This window comes from Trichechus manatus, unplaced genomic scaffold (assembly GCF_000243295.1).
Source record: "Trichechus manatus latirostris isolate Lorelei unplaced genomic scaffold, TriManLat1.0 scaffold00147, whole genome shotgun sequence".
In the NCBI taxonomy this organism is placed as follows: domain Eukaryota; kingdom Metazoa; phylum Chordata; class Mammalia; order Sirenia; family Trichechidae; genus Trichechus; species Trichechus manatus.
In genome coordinates this window covers 2,963,338-2,979,130 of record NW_004444083.1, presented here as the reverse complement: position 1 = coordinate 2,979,130, position 15,793 = coordinate 2,963,338, and the positions used below count along the sequence as shown (strand labels likewise).

Below are 15,793 nucleotides of genomic sequence, written 5' to 3'. Positions count from 1 at the left end.
CATGTCATGGGGTTGTTAACCATTCTCATAAAACAATATGTGTACTGTTATATGAGAAACTATTTGTTCTGTAAACCATCATCTGAAGTACAATTAAAAAAAAAAAAAGAGTGGGCAAAGAAGAAAGAAAAGAATTTAAAAAAATAAAAAATATTGATCTAGTCTTATAAGAATGTGGATGAGAAATGTCTCCCAACTCGCTGAAGTTAACAGGGGTATAAGTGACTCTTACCCGAGGTCCTGGGAATCCAATAATACCTTTTTCTCCTTTTGGCCCAGTGCCAGGTTTTCCCTTTAAGACATAATGGTGTTTAGAGACATTCAAGGAAAAACATTTCAGCAATACTCAAAGAAAAAGCAAAAATTCTTTCCAAAAGCTTAAAGAAAACTTGATTATTTTGGAATAGACACCCTAAAGGATGATGATAAAATAGTGAAAAATCTAGTAATATATATTATCATTTAAAGCAATGATAATACCATGTAACTGTTTTAAAAATTAAGATAGCACATCATTCAAATTAAAGAGAGAGAGTACTTAAATAAGCTACCTTGAATCCAAAAGGTCCTGGTGGCCCAGTAACTCCAGGCATTCCTTTTATACCCTGCAGATCACAACAAAGACCATCTGGCTTATTCTTATTATTTAGCATACTGAATTCAATCTCTTTCAGAAATCTCTTCTTTTGATAACCTGTTTTATTAACTTTTTTTTTAAATAAGAGATTACTCTTCAATTGTCACTAGTTAGCAATTGAAACCCAAGCAGATTAATAAAGCTGACACTATCAGGCCAGCTCTCTGTGTGAGAGGTGTAACTGTGGGACGCAGGAAGGGACCACTATGGAACCAGGACTCTAGATGCAAATTGAAAGTGCAGCCATTGAGAAGAGTGGCTCATTCTGAGAAAGGCAGAGAAATTTAGCCCAGTAACCAAAAAGTGGAAACAGAACCTTCTATTGGCGTCAGGAACATCAGTGCTGGAGGCTGACAGAGGAATTAATATTTGCCAAGAGTCTTTTATGAGCCCAGCTCTATGCATTTGTTACCATGTCAGTTAGCAAAAAACCTGTATATAATTGAGCTTCCAGTGGTCTTCTCAGCCCATACATCAAGGACAACATGAATGGGGTCTTCTGTCTTGGAGGACATGTCACAATTTAACATTCTCAGCTAGGATCTCCCACCTAGCAGCTGAATAAGCTTGAGAATGTTCTTAACCTTTCCGAGGTTCATCTCCCTCCTCTGTACAGTGGGGTAATAACAGTGCCCACCTGATAAGGTTCTTGTGGGATTATAGCGATGATGCAGGGAAGGTGCTCAGCACATTATTAGCACAGAGTATGTGTTCAGAAAATGTTCACTGACAGTACTTTACCCAGGTAAGGTACGGATGTGGGGATTACCTTTTCTCCTTTATAGAGACAAAAATCAGGTGGCTCCACCAACAGGGTTGGTCCTGGAGAACCTTGCCGGCCAACTTCACCCTTAAAAAAAAATGAAGATAATAAAATTTCAGATTATGTTTTGAAACACAGAAGACTTTATCCAAATTACACTGCAGGGTCATGGATTTAAAATGTAAATCATGGCAGGTACATCATGTCATTTTAAATGATATTTATTAGTTTTCTTATTAAAAATGTAATACATACTTATTGTTAAAAATAAATTTTAGAAATTAAAGTGATCCATAATCCTACCACCCAGAGACAATCTCTATTAAAATTTTGGTATAGTTCTTTGTGTTGCGTATCTGTATATGTGTGTATGGGTATGTGCCTGTGATATATATAAAACATATATGTGAATAATGATTTTTTAAAATAATTTACTAATTACTAATATATTACAATTACCATAATACTATACAATCAACATTCAATAATTATTTAATAATTTAAAATATACTATATAATTTATATTTTATAAATTTATATTTTTTATAATTTTATATTTCCCTTTTATAACAATACTATTTTGTGAGCATTTTCCTATTATACTAAAAACTCTTCAAAAATATTGTTTTTAATGCCTATACAACAATCTATGATAAGAATGAACTATCATTTACTAAACCATGACACTCTGGTTAGGTTTAGGTTATTTACAATTTATTGCCAGATGTATAAATAGAAATAATTTTTTCAATAATATTTTAGAACTCACTGTATGAAATAATTAGCCAAAAGTTTTTATTGGAACCATCACAGATTCTAGTCTCTTGGAAAAGAAAATGTTCTTTGAATTTATTCTGCCACAGTACAACAAAAAATTCTCACCCTCAATTAGAAGATAATTATTTGGTACTTTTCTGAATATTATTATTATTCTACACTTGAATCATCCTCCCTCTAATTTCATAGCTAAAAACAGGTCCTTGGGCAGGTCACTTGCATTTGCAAACCAGGCCCTTACTGATTTGCAAATTACTTTGCAAATTACTTTGGGGGAAATACCTAAAATTCATTTCTGCTCGCTATTTTCCTTAACTCCTCTAAACTAAACGTCACTTTCCTTGTCTGTGAAATGGGATTTATACATTATCTTCCTCTAAGTATTATTTTATTAAAGAAATAAAATGCTTAGTACATATAAATGCTTTCTATGTTCAGTGGAGCAAAGTAAATATTCCAATATATAGTTACAAATCACTTTAGCTACAGTTTTTTATTTCCCCTAGTAATTCAAACCATTAACGCTCTTGATAAATGGAGTTTGGGAAGCAGAACAATGTTTCAAGTAACATTATTAAATATTAAAAAAAACAACAACAAGTATTCAGCCATAAAATCAAGCAGTGACTAGAGAATCAACACACATTAAATAATAATCAGAACAACTTCTGCAGCACATATATTCCAACATCTGCTTCTCTGTGCAAATGTGGATACCTACCGGGTCTCCCTTTTGCCCCTTAACTCCCACGCCAGGATTACCCTGAAAAGAAAAAGGAAAAAAAAAACAAAAACAAAAAACTAACTGCTTTTAATTTTTAAAAAGCGATCAAAAGCAAATAAGGCTTCTGGCTCAGCAATTTATTGAAGATTATCTAATTATTTACTAGTATTTAGTTTAACAGTGCTATCAAGTGATCTCATTTATTATGCAGAACTGAAAGATATATTTTGAGCTTTAGCAGTAGCAGGAAAACCAACCTGGGAAAGGAATTCTGTCGATAGCCAGAAGTTATAAAGAGAAACTACAGGTTAATTATTGGGAAGAAAAATTATTTTCAATTTTAATCTTGAAGGCCAGGGAGATGAAGACGGGCAATATATTAAATATTTTATGAAGTCTAATAAGAGGAAAGATACAACTTAACAATACCAAGATCAGTTATTCCATTGTAGCTGAGCTCTATTTGGTTGTCTTACTCTTGGCTGCCTACCTTCAAACCTGGACTCCCAGGAGGGCCAGGAGGACCCTAAATCAGTGGCAAACAAACACAGATCAACGGTCAGTCACAGAAACATGAATGTGTCTTCACTGGTTACCCCAAGGTCCTATTTGGGAAACCCTTCACTTTAAAGCATGTACAATGCACTTTCTATCACGGATGGGCTGTGTTGTTTATGAAGATGAAGCTGATGGCTGACCCCAGGGGACCTGTGGTTTAAGCTGGATTTCCAGTAAAAGTGGTGGGTTTGCGCTGATTCATCAGGTTATAATTTCTCAAAGAACCCCCTTGTGCCCGACCCAAGACTACAATGTTGCTTTGTTACTTTATTTAAGCATCAACTCTGAGTACCGGAGGGACCATTGTACTTACTGTTAACCCCAGCTCTCCTGGAAAGCCCATTGGGCCTGCTGGTCCACTCGCTCCCCTAGATCCCTAAACACAGGAAAAATCAGTGCATTAGTAATACCCAAAATCATAACCATGTTTCATAGCAAAAGCTTCATGTAATCCCAGCTGGAAAAAATCAAAACCAGTAGCCATCAAGTGTACTCTGATTCATGGTGGCCCCAAGTGCATCAGAGTAGAACTGTGCTCCAGAAGTTTTTCAATGGCTGATTTTTCGGAAGTAGATCACCAGGCCTTTTTTCCAATGTACCTCTGGGTGGACTCGAACCTACAACTAAATGATTCAGAGCTAGCTTCACGGGCATGAGAACTGTGCAGCCACACGAGGTGCCATGCTTGGAAGGGCTCTGCGCTTGGTTTAATGCTCTGCTGTCACCATCTTGAAATTCTGAATAAATTTTGAACATGGAACCCACATTTTCATTTTGCTCCAGGCCCCACAAATTAGGTAGCTGGTCCTGCTGGGATGAAAAAAAACTTAGGCCGAGGAGCAGATAAAAGCATGTGACCTGCTCAGGAGACTTACTGGGAAGCCGGGAGGTCCTGGGTCCCCTCTGTCTCCCTGTAATAATAACACACATTGCATTATAAGATCAACACAGTTTTCCAAATCTGGAAATTATGTAAAAATAGAAATACACATATGAGTCATTTGGGTTGGTTGAACGGTGATGTTTGTTCAGTTTTTCAGTGTTGAGAAGCACATGTGGTAGGACTCTCTATAAGTTATTTACTCTTTCCATTCTTATGCCCTGAATTCTACTTCTGCTCTGCCAAAACCAGAGAAGGGGAGCTGCAGTTGTGATAACATGGAATCAAGGTGAGATTTCATCTTCCAGTTAAAAATGCTCTAAATGTTCAGTCCAAGGGTCTCATTTCTTCACAGTTTAACTGTTTCTGGTCTTAATTTTCAGACCTCAGCTTGTTTTACAGACACTCTGCCCCTTTTTACCACCTTACAGTAGATGTAGGAGCCCTGGTGGCGCAGTGGTTAAGAGCTGGGCTGCTAACCAAAACATCAGCAGTTCAAATCCACCAGCCACTCCTTGGAAACCCTACGGGGCAGTTCTACTCTGTCCTATAGGGTTGCTATGAGTTGGCATCGACTCGACAGCACAACACAGTAGACATAAAGAGAACTGGCGTGGAAATTCCTTGTGATTCCGCCATGAGACACAACCTGCATTAAAGAATCCAAGAGTGTACCTTCTCTTGAATACAGGCACTGAAGAGCATGGTTTCTCAAAGGTTATTGATCTGCCAACCACTTTGATTAGATGAGGAATTCTCCACTGAATTATTTGTAGTTAAAATATTGTAGTATTAATACTTGCCATCCAATATAATAAAAGTCACTGATATTGAACCTAAAAATTATGGAAAACTTCATAGCACTGTCCTTGATAAATTAAACACTTTAGTGTGTTTTAGCAAGGAATGATATACAAACATTCAGAATAAAGTCTCAGATACCACCTCATCTCTCTAATACGAGAAGCCATGAATAAGTAGAAGGAGATCAGTAGAAATGATGAATCAAAAGGACAGATACACAGTACATTTTCAAGACGTGGTCATTTCTCTTAGGGAAGAATATTCTATAGCAATCAGATAAAACTAGTTCTAGATTGTTTCTATTAGTCCCTACTAAACACAAAAGTGTTTAATTTATTAAGGACAGTGTTATAAAGGTCTCCCTAATTTTCAGGTTCAATATCGGTGACTTTCATTACACTGGACGGCTCAAGTATTAATATTACAATATTTTAACCACAAAATAATTTAATGGTTATCAACTGAGTGTGATTTTGACTCCCAGGGGACATTTGGCAATGTCTGTAGACATCTCTGGTTGACACAATTGGGGAGGTGCTACTGGCACTTAGTGGGTAGAGCCCAGAGACACTGCTCTATATCCTATAATGCACAGGACAGCCCCCACATCAAAGAATTATCTAGCCCAAAATGTCTATAGTGCTGAGATGGGGAAACCCTAAAATAAATGTACCCCCTGCATCTCTGCAGGAGTAGTTGGGCAGTACTGAAATTTTATAGTCCAAGCAACTAAAGCCAGTCGCTTCGTACATGAAGCACGGTGCCTGTTCCATGGGTCAGGGTAATGATAAAATCCAGTGTGCTCAGGGACATTTCAAAGGAAATGCCTATCCATATGCTTCCTGCATGGGTTTACTTATATGGAAACAATTTTTTAAAAGCAAACCATGATCAGCATGCTTACCTGAATACCTTTGATGCCACGTAAAATGAACACTGAATTTCCTTTTTCTCCATTTTCTCCAGGAAGACCCTGAAAATAAAATATTCATGGAAGAGGAAAAAGCACAGTGCAACTTCCATTTTTTTTTCTTTATGAAATGTTAGTCATCAATAAAATCACCATGGTACTCATGTTCTGCTAGTGGAGATTTCTCTATTCTCTTTATTATTATCATCTTAGGTTCTGAGATATATATACATATATATATTCAATATTCAGTTAAGATCCATTAAAGAATACTTTAAGACAGGGTATCTACTAATATTTACAACTATTTAATAATTATTCACCAGAAGAATTGCATTTTTGCTCACAATATAATGCACATGCATTATTCTTATGAATAACCAATTTTGCAATGGTCAGTTAATGATTTATACCCTGAAAATAGTACATAAAAAAAAAAAAGTGAATTCATTCATTTCAGCATTTGTGTTCAAAATACAGCCTATGTATTCTTTGAAGAATTACTTAAAAAAAAAATAGCATGTTCCTTTTAGAAGGTTTTTGTACATAGCAGCTAGTTGCTTAGGGCATTTTCAAACAGTAAACAAAATACCTCAATGTATTATTTTTCCCCCGATACTTAATATCTTAATATTGTTCTTCACTTAGCTACCACACAGTATTCTATCATCTTCATATATCAAGCTCCTATGAAGGACATATAGAATTCAAAGGTAATCCCTTTTAGAAGTGGGCCTATCTTTGGCTTCAAATAGGAGATACTTAACAGTTTCATGATAAATTACACCAACTGATTACTTGAGCAAGCAGACTTGTCTGTACGGGTGGTCCTTGTTTTGCACAGTTCTGATACGCATGAATTTCAGATACCACAGTTAAGTTAAATAACACCAGCTTCCAACAACATGACTCCAATTTCAGTTACCATAGTATATTACAATTGATCTCATCATTCCCAGATTCCATATTTGAGAACTTGCTTGCTTGCTAAAATTTATTTGCAACCCTCAAATCAATTCTCACAGAGCTTTCACAGTCTTTGGAGGACACGTGCTTGGTGGTGAAAACTTTAAGTCCCCAGCACGCACGTTCCCAGCTGAGCTCAAACAAGCAACACTCTGCCTTGTTTCAGTGCTCATACTGTAAACAATTGCCCTTTTGTGGTCTACTTAGTGTCACATTTTTCATATTTGCGTTTTTTGTTGGTGATTTGGCTGTTTAAAATAGCTCCTAAGTATAGCGCTGAAGTGCTATCGAGTGTTTCCAAGCACAAAAAGACTGCGACGAGCCTTATGGAGAACGTATGTATGTTAGACAAGCTTTATTCAAGCATGAGTTATCGTGCTGTTGGCTGTGAGTTCAGTGTTAATGAATCAATAGTATCTATTAAATAAGGTATCTTTAAATAGCAACATACATGAAGCTAGGTTATGTACTGATGGGCTGATGAAAATGTTTAGACCAGTGGTTCATAGGAACACAATCTTGTGTTCCTCCTAGGAGCAATGGTTCAGTATTCACTAATTCAGTGTTCATGGGGACTTTACAGACCATAACTACCACAAATAATGAAAACTGACTGCAGCTGAGTAATTCACTGCGAGGTCTTCAGCCCACAAATCACTACATAAATAACAGACACAAATTGTGATCAGTGACTGATCACATCACTTCTTTCAAAGTCTGTTGGTGAATGGTCACTGCACATCGTTATCCAGGTCACACACAGGCAGCAAAGTGTCTAGCTGTGTTGTCTCCTTGACTCCCAGTGATAAACCCAAAAGCTACTTTATAAAAATTGGTAATTGAAAGAGAGAACTGATCAACAAAGGTAAAAGTGAAGCAAACAAATGAAAAAAATGATAATGCTGGCTGTGAAACTTGAATGTAAATGGAGCTATAGAAGAAATAGCTGATCATGGGAATGTTGACACTGTCATTCAAGAAGCTGTATATATGCAGCCAGAGGAATTTAATGAAGGCAAATTTATTAACCTAAAAGAGGAAAGTGGATGTGATGAAAAGATGAAGATGTTCCAGAGGAAGTGACACAGACAAAAAACTTCACATTAAAGGAATTCTTAGAGATATTTCACAATATTGGAAGCTGATCCAAAATTAGAAAGGAGTATGACAATTTGCCAAGGCATAGAAAAGACGCTTACTCCATACTATAAGTTATATACCCTCTCCTCACTTATCAACATGGTTAGGTTCCAAAGACCAGGTTGTTATGTGAAATTGGCATTATGTAAAAATGGAGGATGACTACATCAGATGACAAAACGGAGGATGACTACATCATTACAAAACTGCCAAATCACATCATTACATAACTGCCAAATTATAGCATTATATAACTGCCAAACCACTGAGAATAATGGACCAGCCAAATGGACACATAACCTTAACCATCACAGCCAGTGTTACTCTCACCTCGCACCTTGACATTTGTAACTACCAGATGTATATTGTTAATGCACAAAATAGTCGGAAAGTAGAATTTTTACTGTTGTTGTAAATGCAAAATGTCAGATAAGAAGAGAGTTGATTAGCGAGGAGAAGGTGTATAAGGATAAGAAAGAAAGCACTATTTAAACTACTCTTGATAAGTTTTTTATGATGAAGTAAAACACTTTAATTCTCAATGTTTCTAGCATTTTAAATTATATTCTACTAAATAAATATTAGGTTTTTTAAAAAATTTCCCTACATATTTATAACTGACAGTAGGAGTTTTTAATGTTTTAACAAAATTTTTAAAGGACATGGAAAAATTATAATTTTTCTCATTGATTAATAAGATGGTTTTGTACAGTTTCAGCTTGCACGGTCATTCTCACCATCCACATTACCATGCAAAGTGAGGACTACCTGTATATATATGAAATGGGTCGGGGGAAGGAAGTTGCTTTGCAAGGAGACCAAGATGGCAGACTTCAGTATTGGTGGTCCATACTACATGCTGTGTTAAACTTAAAATTGGGAATTCCTCCTCTCTTGAATGTTCCACGGACACTTATGAAGTTAGGTCCCATTTTAAGACAAGAAATGTACATTTACTCAACTGCACTTGAGTCGTCAAATTGCTGAGTTTGAAAGTAAAGGGTGGTTGAGAAGCTTGAAAGATAATTGTTCTTCATACTTAGTACCATAAGAAAGATGTGAGTATGGCAATTCTTTTTGAGTTCTGTGTTCAGACCAGATCCACTAGGATCTGGAGCAATAGGAAAACTCACGAGGAAAAAGAAGGATGACTATGGTGGTGATCAGAAAAAAACTTTTTAGACTGAATCTTGGAAAATGATATTTAATTAGGGAGTGGAGAGTCTGAGAAAAAAATCACAGAAAATTAAATTTGAAGGGCCAAATCACTTCTAATCTTGATTTAAGTGAAAAAAGAAAGAGATAGAGAGAATATAAGGTGGAGAGGAAAGGGTGGTTCCTACTGAAATTATGCTTAAATAAAAGTCCAAATTTTGGGGGGAAAAAAAAAAAGAAAGAACAACAACCCAAGAGCAGTAAAGATTTCTTCAAGTGCTACATATTGTCAACTGTTCCCGGGTATACATTCCAAACTCCTTCTATTTATCATCTTACAACTCGGGGCCAGAAAGCAAAAACCGACATTTCTCAGGTTCCTTTGCAGCTGGGCATGAATTAGTTGCATCTAGGTGTGGTACTTGGTGAGATGCGGAAGGCGACATGAGGAAGATGTGCTTTTCCTGGTACCGTTGTTGCTGCCAACCAAGCAGGAAGGTAGAAACAAGTGTTTGCTTGCTAGTATCTACATGCAGGGTGAGAGGCAGTGTAAGCTATAGTGCAGGCATCACTTCCTGACTTCCGGATCTCAGCCAAGTGTGAGACCTCGAAATCAGTAGTTCAGTGGTGGCCTTCCAGTTCCACTCCTCCAACGATTCCAGTAAGTATGAAATTCCCTGTATTAAATTCCTTTCCGTTCGAAATCCCTAGAAGGGTTCACATGTCTGCTCTGAACCCTGACCAATGAACAACATCAGTTTTGCTAATTGTCTTCCCTGCTCCCTTTCCCCTACCATCCGTTGTCTGCCCAGCAGCAGGGGCATCTTATTGAAACGTCAATCAGATCCTTCCTTAAAACCATTCAGCACAGCATGGAAAATAAAATAGAGTCTCCATCCACAGTCTACAAGGCCCCATGTGTCCTAGGTCCTGACCACCTCTTTGTCTTCGTCTCCTGGCCACCCCCATTTTATCATCATGCTCCAGGCACACTTGTATTAACTCTGTTTCTGGAACACACCAAGCCTAATCCTGCTTTAGGGTTTTTGCACTTAAGATTCCTATTAGGATGAGTTATGAATGTCTTACTGGGCGTCCTCCTGGGCCAGGAGCTCCTCTTTCTCCTGGAAGCCCTGGATCACCTCTTGAGCCATTGTAGCCATTCATGCCAGGTTTGCCTCTGGATCCAGGAGGCCCTGGGTGTCCCTACAGAAAACAAATTGTAAATGAAGCATTTTTACAAGAATATTATGATGTAAAGATTATGCAGTATGGGTACCCAAGTTATGGTAACAATGACTCACATGTTCACTTATTTCTGTGAAACTTCCCTCTTCACCCACAAGTACTATGCAGCATAGTTTAAAAAATTTAATACACCCAAATTTTAGTTAATTTAGTTTGAAAATTTAGGAGGCAATTTTCCTTGAAATTCTTATGAAGACTCAATTGTAAATCCCCCAAAATAACTCTTCCTTCTTTCATTTGATTTTCATATTAGAAATGAGAATCTTAAATCTACTTCCAATTTTAGGACTCACAGACAAATAAAAACTTTCATTATGAGTATAGATTTATTTCCAGAGCATTGTACTTGACATGGCAAGTATATCAAGCTTGGAATGTTTTTGTCTAAACTGTTTTGAAAATCTTGCTCTTCAAACTAAAGTGTTCTGGCTCTCAAAGTTATTATACAAAATTAGAATACATGCACCCTTCTTCACTAAGGTGAGAAAATACAGAGACTGCCCTATATTTTTTTTGAACATGTTGTCTTATGGGTTTTGATAAATGTTTCTTCTTTCTTTAAAAAAAATGGAAAACATTTAGGGATACTTACAGGTATGCCATCCAAACCTGGAAATCCAGGAACACCAGTTGGACCCTTAAATCCCAGAAAATAAGACAAAAATAAATGTTGCTACATTATTAGGTTAATAAGTAGATTTACTTGAAAACGCTAAGAAACGATGGCTCATAGCTAAAAACACTTAGTAGTCATTGTCATCTGTTCTTACATTGATGGACTTAAATGCCAGCATGTAAGAAGTCATCTTTTGGCATCTCTATTTAAGAAAGCAACTTGGCAGAATCAATTATAATAAAACTTTCAACACCCTGTGAGCCAGAAATTCAACTTCTCAGAATTTATCCCAGAGACAAACACTTGTAAATGTGAGCACGGGTAACGTGCAAGATTGTTTTTGCACAATTGCACTGCATGAAATTGAGGTAGAATCTCAAATTCTCGTCAGAGAATAAACTATATCTTATCTACACTAGGGCAGATTATGCAGTATTTTTAAAAAAGAATATGTTCAATCTTTATAAATTGATATGGAATGATCTTTAAGACACACCGTTGAGTGGAAAAAAAGAGGTTCAGAATGATACATACAACATGATATCATTTAAGTTTTTTAAAAAAGCCACACACCAATACACCCACTCCTCGCATATCAACATGAGTAGGTTCCAAAGACCAGGTCATTATTGGAAAGTTGGCATTATGTGAAAATGGGGGATTTTTTTTTTTCTGTTTTCAGACCATCCATTTATGTGATTTTTTCTTATTTCAAATATATGATCATAGAAATAATAACAGCTAAGATTTACTGATGTGCTTATCACTGTGACGAGTCCAGTTATGGGTTATTCCTCTGGGGAGAAGGAGGCTTAGGGGAGACAAAGCGGGATGAAGCCGGGCTGTATGACTGGAGGGCCCACGGTTTAACCATCTCACCTTCCTCCTGTGCTGGGTCAGAGCTTCCCTTGCAGAGTCGCCTCCAAGGCCCCACTCCCACCCCTGCAAACCCTGCGTTCATGATCCCAGAGGTTGCCCAGAGGCTGTGATCATGGAGGAGGCCAGCCTGAGCAGCAGCTGGATGCAGAGCCCTCTACAGCAGGAGGGAGCAGAGGGCATGGGCAGCTTGGCCCAGCTTCCCAGAGACTGCCCGGATACCCTCCTTGAGGAAGGGACGCTCCACAGACGTTGTCACCATGCCTACTGTCTCGTTAATGTGCAAATTCGTCAGATAGTAGATTTTTCACTATTGTTGTAAATGTGAAACGTTGGATAGCGAGAGAGTCGGTAAGTGAGGAGGAGGTGTACTACGATGCCTCATTGGCTACATACTTATGTATTTAAGTGCATAGGAAAGGTCTGGAAGGGCACGCTCCTCTGTAAAAGGCATAAGGGCTGATTGTCAAAGAGCAGTCTGGACTTCATCGTATATAAGGTACTAGTACGCACTACGTGTGATTATTAAGAAAAAAAGCTGGCATAATGGTGCTGGTGAGTGGTTAACATAAATCTTTCTCTTAAGAACAGGCTTACCTTGTCCCCCTTCTCCCCTACTGCTCCAGGAGGGCCACTGTCACCTCTCATCCCTTTCTCTCCTGGAATCCCAATAGGTCCTGGAGGTCCCAGGTATCCAATTGGACCCTGTGGTCCCAGTAATCCTGGTTGACCCTGAGAAGGAAGGTTAAAAAGAAGGGAAGGGTGCTGATTCAGAAGTAGTGTCTTTTGACGCTAATATATGGTAACTTGTGCCTGGCACATTAAATATTAGCTATTTTTATATTATTATTACAAATGGTTAATTAATAAATAGGAAAACAAAGCAAGCCACAAAGTAATATGTCGTAAGTCCAACCTGTAGAGCAATAAAAAGACAGATATTTTCTCTAAATACATGTTTATAAATGAACATTTCTAGAACCATATACAAGAAATGGTACCATGTCTCAGATGTAGAAAGGCAAGCCAGGGAAATTTTACATTCTATTTTGTGCGTATCTTACCATAAGCAAACGTAACTTTTATGATAAAAATCAACTACCTTTTATACATCTAAGGTCAATTGGTTTTCAACAAGAGGGCTAAGTCCAGTCAATGGGGAGACAATAGTCTCTTGAATAAATGGTGCTGGGACAACTGGATCTCCACACGCAAAAGAATGAAGTAGGATCCCATACCTCACACCATTTACTAAAATTAACTGAAAAATCATCAAGGACCCAAATGTAAGAGCTGAAATATAAAATTCTTAGAAAAAAAATACAGGAGTAATGCTTCAGGACCTTGCTTTCAACAGTGGAGTCTTAGACAAGACACAAAAAGCACAACCAACGAAAGACAGAATAGATTAACTGGACTTGATCAAAATTAAGTTTTGCACATCAAAGGACTTTATCGACAAAATGAAGAGACAACCTATAGCATGGGAGAAAATATTTGGGAACCATGTATCCGATAAGGGTTTAATATCCCAGGTTATATAAAGAACTCCTACAACTAAACAATAAAAAAGAAAAACAACTCAGTTAAAAAATAGGCAAAGGACTTGAATGGACATTTCACCAAAAAAGATATACAAATGGACAACAAGCACACGGAAAGATGCTCAACGTCATTAGTCATTAGGGAAATGCACATCAAAACCACAACAAGATGCCACTTCACACCCATTAGGATGGCTATTATCAGAAAAATGGAAAACCACAAATGTTGGAAAGGATGTGGAAAAATTGGAACCCTCATCCATTGTTGGTGAAATTGTAAAACGATACAGCTCGCTGTGGAAAACAATTTGCCAGTTCCTCAAAAAGTTAAACATACAATTACCATATGACCCAGTAATTCCAGCCCTCAGTATATACCCAAAAGACTTGAAAGCAGGGATGCAAACAGGCACTTATACAACAATGTACACTGCAGCACTATTCACAAGAACCAAAAAGTGGACACAACTGAAGTGTCCATCAACAGTTGAATGGATAAACAAAATGTGGTACTTACACACAATGCAGTATAATTCAGCCTTAAAGAGAAATGAGTTCTGATACATATTATGACATGGATGAACCTTGAAAATGTTACGCCGAGTGAAATAAGTTAGGCACAAATGGACAAATAATGTATGATCCCATTTATCTGAAATATCTAGAATAGGCAAATGCATAAAGACCAAAGTTTATCAGTGGTAGGTGGGAGAGGGGACAGGGGAGTTATTACTTAGGGGACACTGAGTCTCTGTTAAGGGTGATGAAAAAGTTCAGAAACAGACAGTGGTGATGCTTGCACAACATGGTGAATGTAATTAATGTCACTAAATTTACACCTAAAAAGACTGAAAAGGGAAATGTTTTGTTGGATATATATTTTTATTACATGTATATATATTTACATATTTTGTTTTGTTATATATACATATTCTAAAATTGTGGTATATATGTACGTATGTATATACACATATATGTACTATATATACACATATATACATATATGTATATATACATATATACATACGTGTATATATACATATATACACATATATCATAATTTAAAAAAATTAATTACCTTTTCTCTTTCATCATTAATTCATTAACTCCACAAACATTATCAGCAACCTTTAATACCTGCTTAAAGTTCACAAATCAAAACCGCACTTCATATGTATCTTCCCTCTTCTTCACGCTTTTCCATCATAGCTACTACTGATTATCCACAGAAGTCCTAGAAACTTAGAATTTTAAAGGAAACTTGAGTATGAAACAATGTGTTACTAAAAAAGACAACATTTAGGTGAATGGATAAACAACCCGTGCATAAGAGGTTCCAGTCTCCCCGAAGCCTCTCCAACATTTGTTATTTTCTGTTTTTTTGATTAGTGCCAGTAATGTTGGGGTGAGATGATATCTCATTGTACTTCTGGTTTGCATTTCTTCAATGGCTAATGATAGCGAGCATTTCCTCATGTGTCTGTTAGCCGCCTGAATGTCTTCTTTGGTGAAGTGTTTGTTCATATCCTTTGCCCATTTTTAAATTGGATTATTTGTCTTTTTTTGTTGCTGAGGTGTTGAAGTATTCTGTAGATTTTAGCGATCAGACCCTTGTCAGATATGTCTAGCCAAAAACTTTTTTCCCGGTCTGTAGGTTCTCTTTTTACTTTTAGTGAAGTCTTTCAATGAGCATGGAGCCCTGGTGGTGTCCTGGTTAAGAGCTTGCCTGCTAACCAAAAGGTCGGCAGGTCAAAGCCACCAGCCACTCCTTGGAAACCCTATGGGGCAGTTCTACTCTGTCCTATAGAGTCGCTATGAATCAGAAACGACTCGACAGCAACAGGTGTGGTTTTGGGTTTTGATGAGTGTGTTTTATTTTTTAGGAGCTCCCAGTTATCTAGTTTATCTTCTGGTGTTTGCACGTTATTCGTTATGGTTTGTACTGTCTTTATGCCATGTAGCATTGTCCCTATTTTTTCTTCTATGATCAGGAGACACTTTTTATAGAGGGGAGGAAGTATAGGGGAACTCTCTACACTTTCTGTGCAATTTTCCTGCAAGCCTAAAAACGCTCTTAAAAATAAAGCCTATTGGAGGACTTCCGGCAAGATGGCGCTCTAGGCAGAAACACCACGCCATCCCTCCACAACAAAGATCCGAAAAACTAAGCCAAACAGAGAATCAACAATCCTGAA

General features: G+C 37.2%; 1 protein-coding gene across 1 annotated transcript in view; it reads right to left on the bottom strand.

Annotated features, from left to right (window-relative positions):
- Positions 1-15,793, bottom strand: part of COL4A4 (collagen type IV alpha 4 chain) — a 140,876-nt gene that overhangs the window by 69,349 nt on the left and 55,734 nt on the right. Inside the window, exons 4-14 of the mRNA XM_023740119.1 lie at positions 12,652-12,786; positions 11,155-11,199; positions 10,404-10,520; positions 6,048-6,116; positions 4,335-4,370; positions 3,773-3,835; positions 3,392-3,427; positions 2,899-2,940; positions 1,407-1,487; positions 552-605; positions 233-292 (exon numbers count right to left, since the gene is read on the bottom strand). Of these exons, the coding sequence (XP_023595887.1) occupies positions 233-292; positions 552-605; positions 1,407-1,487; positions 2,899-2,940; positions 3,392-3,427; positions 3,773-3,835; positions 4,335-4,370; positions 6,048-6,116; positions 10,404-10,520; positions 11,155-11,199; positions 12,652-12,786 (738 nt within the window). The remainder of the gene's footprint in view (positions 1-232; positions 293-551; positions 606-1,406; positions 1,488-2,898; positions 2,941-3,391; positions 3,428-3,772; positions 3,836-4,334; positions 4,371-6,047; positions 6,117-10,403; positions 10,521-11,154; positions 11,200-12,651; positions 12,787-15,793) is intronic.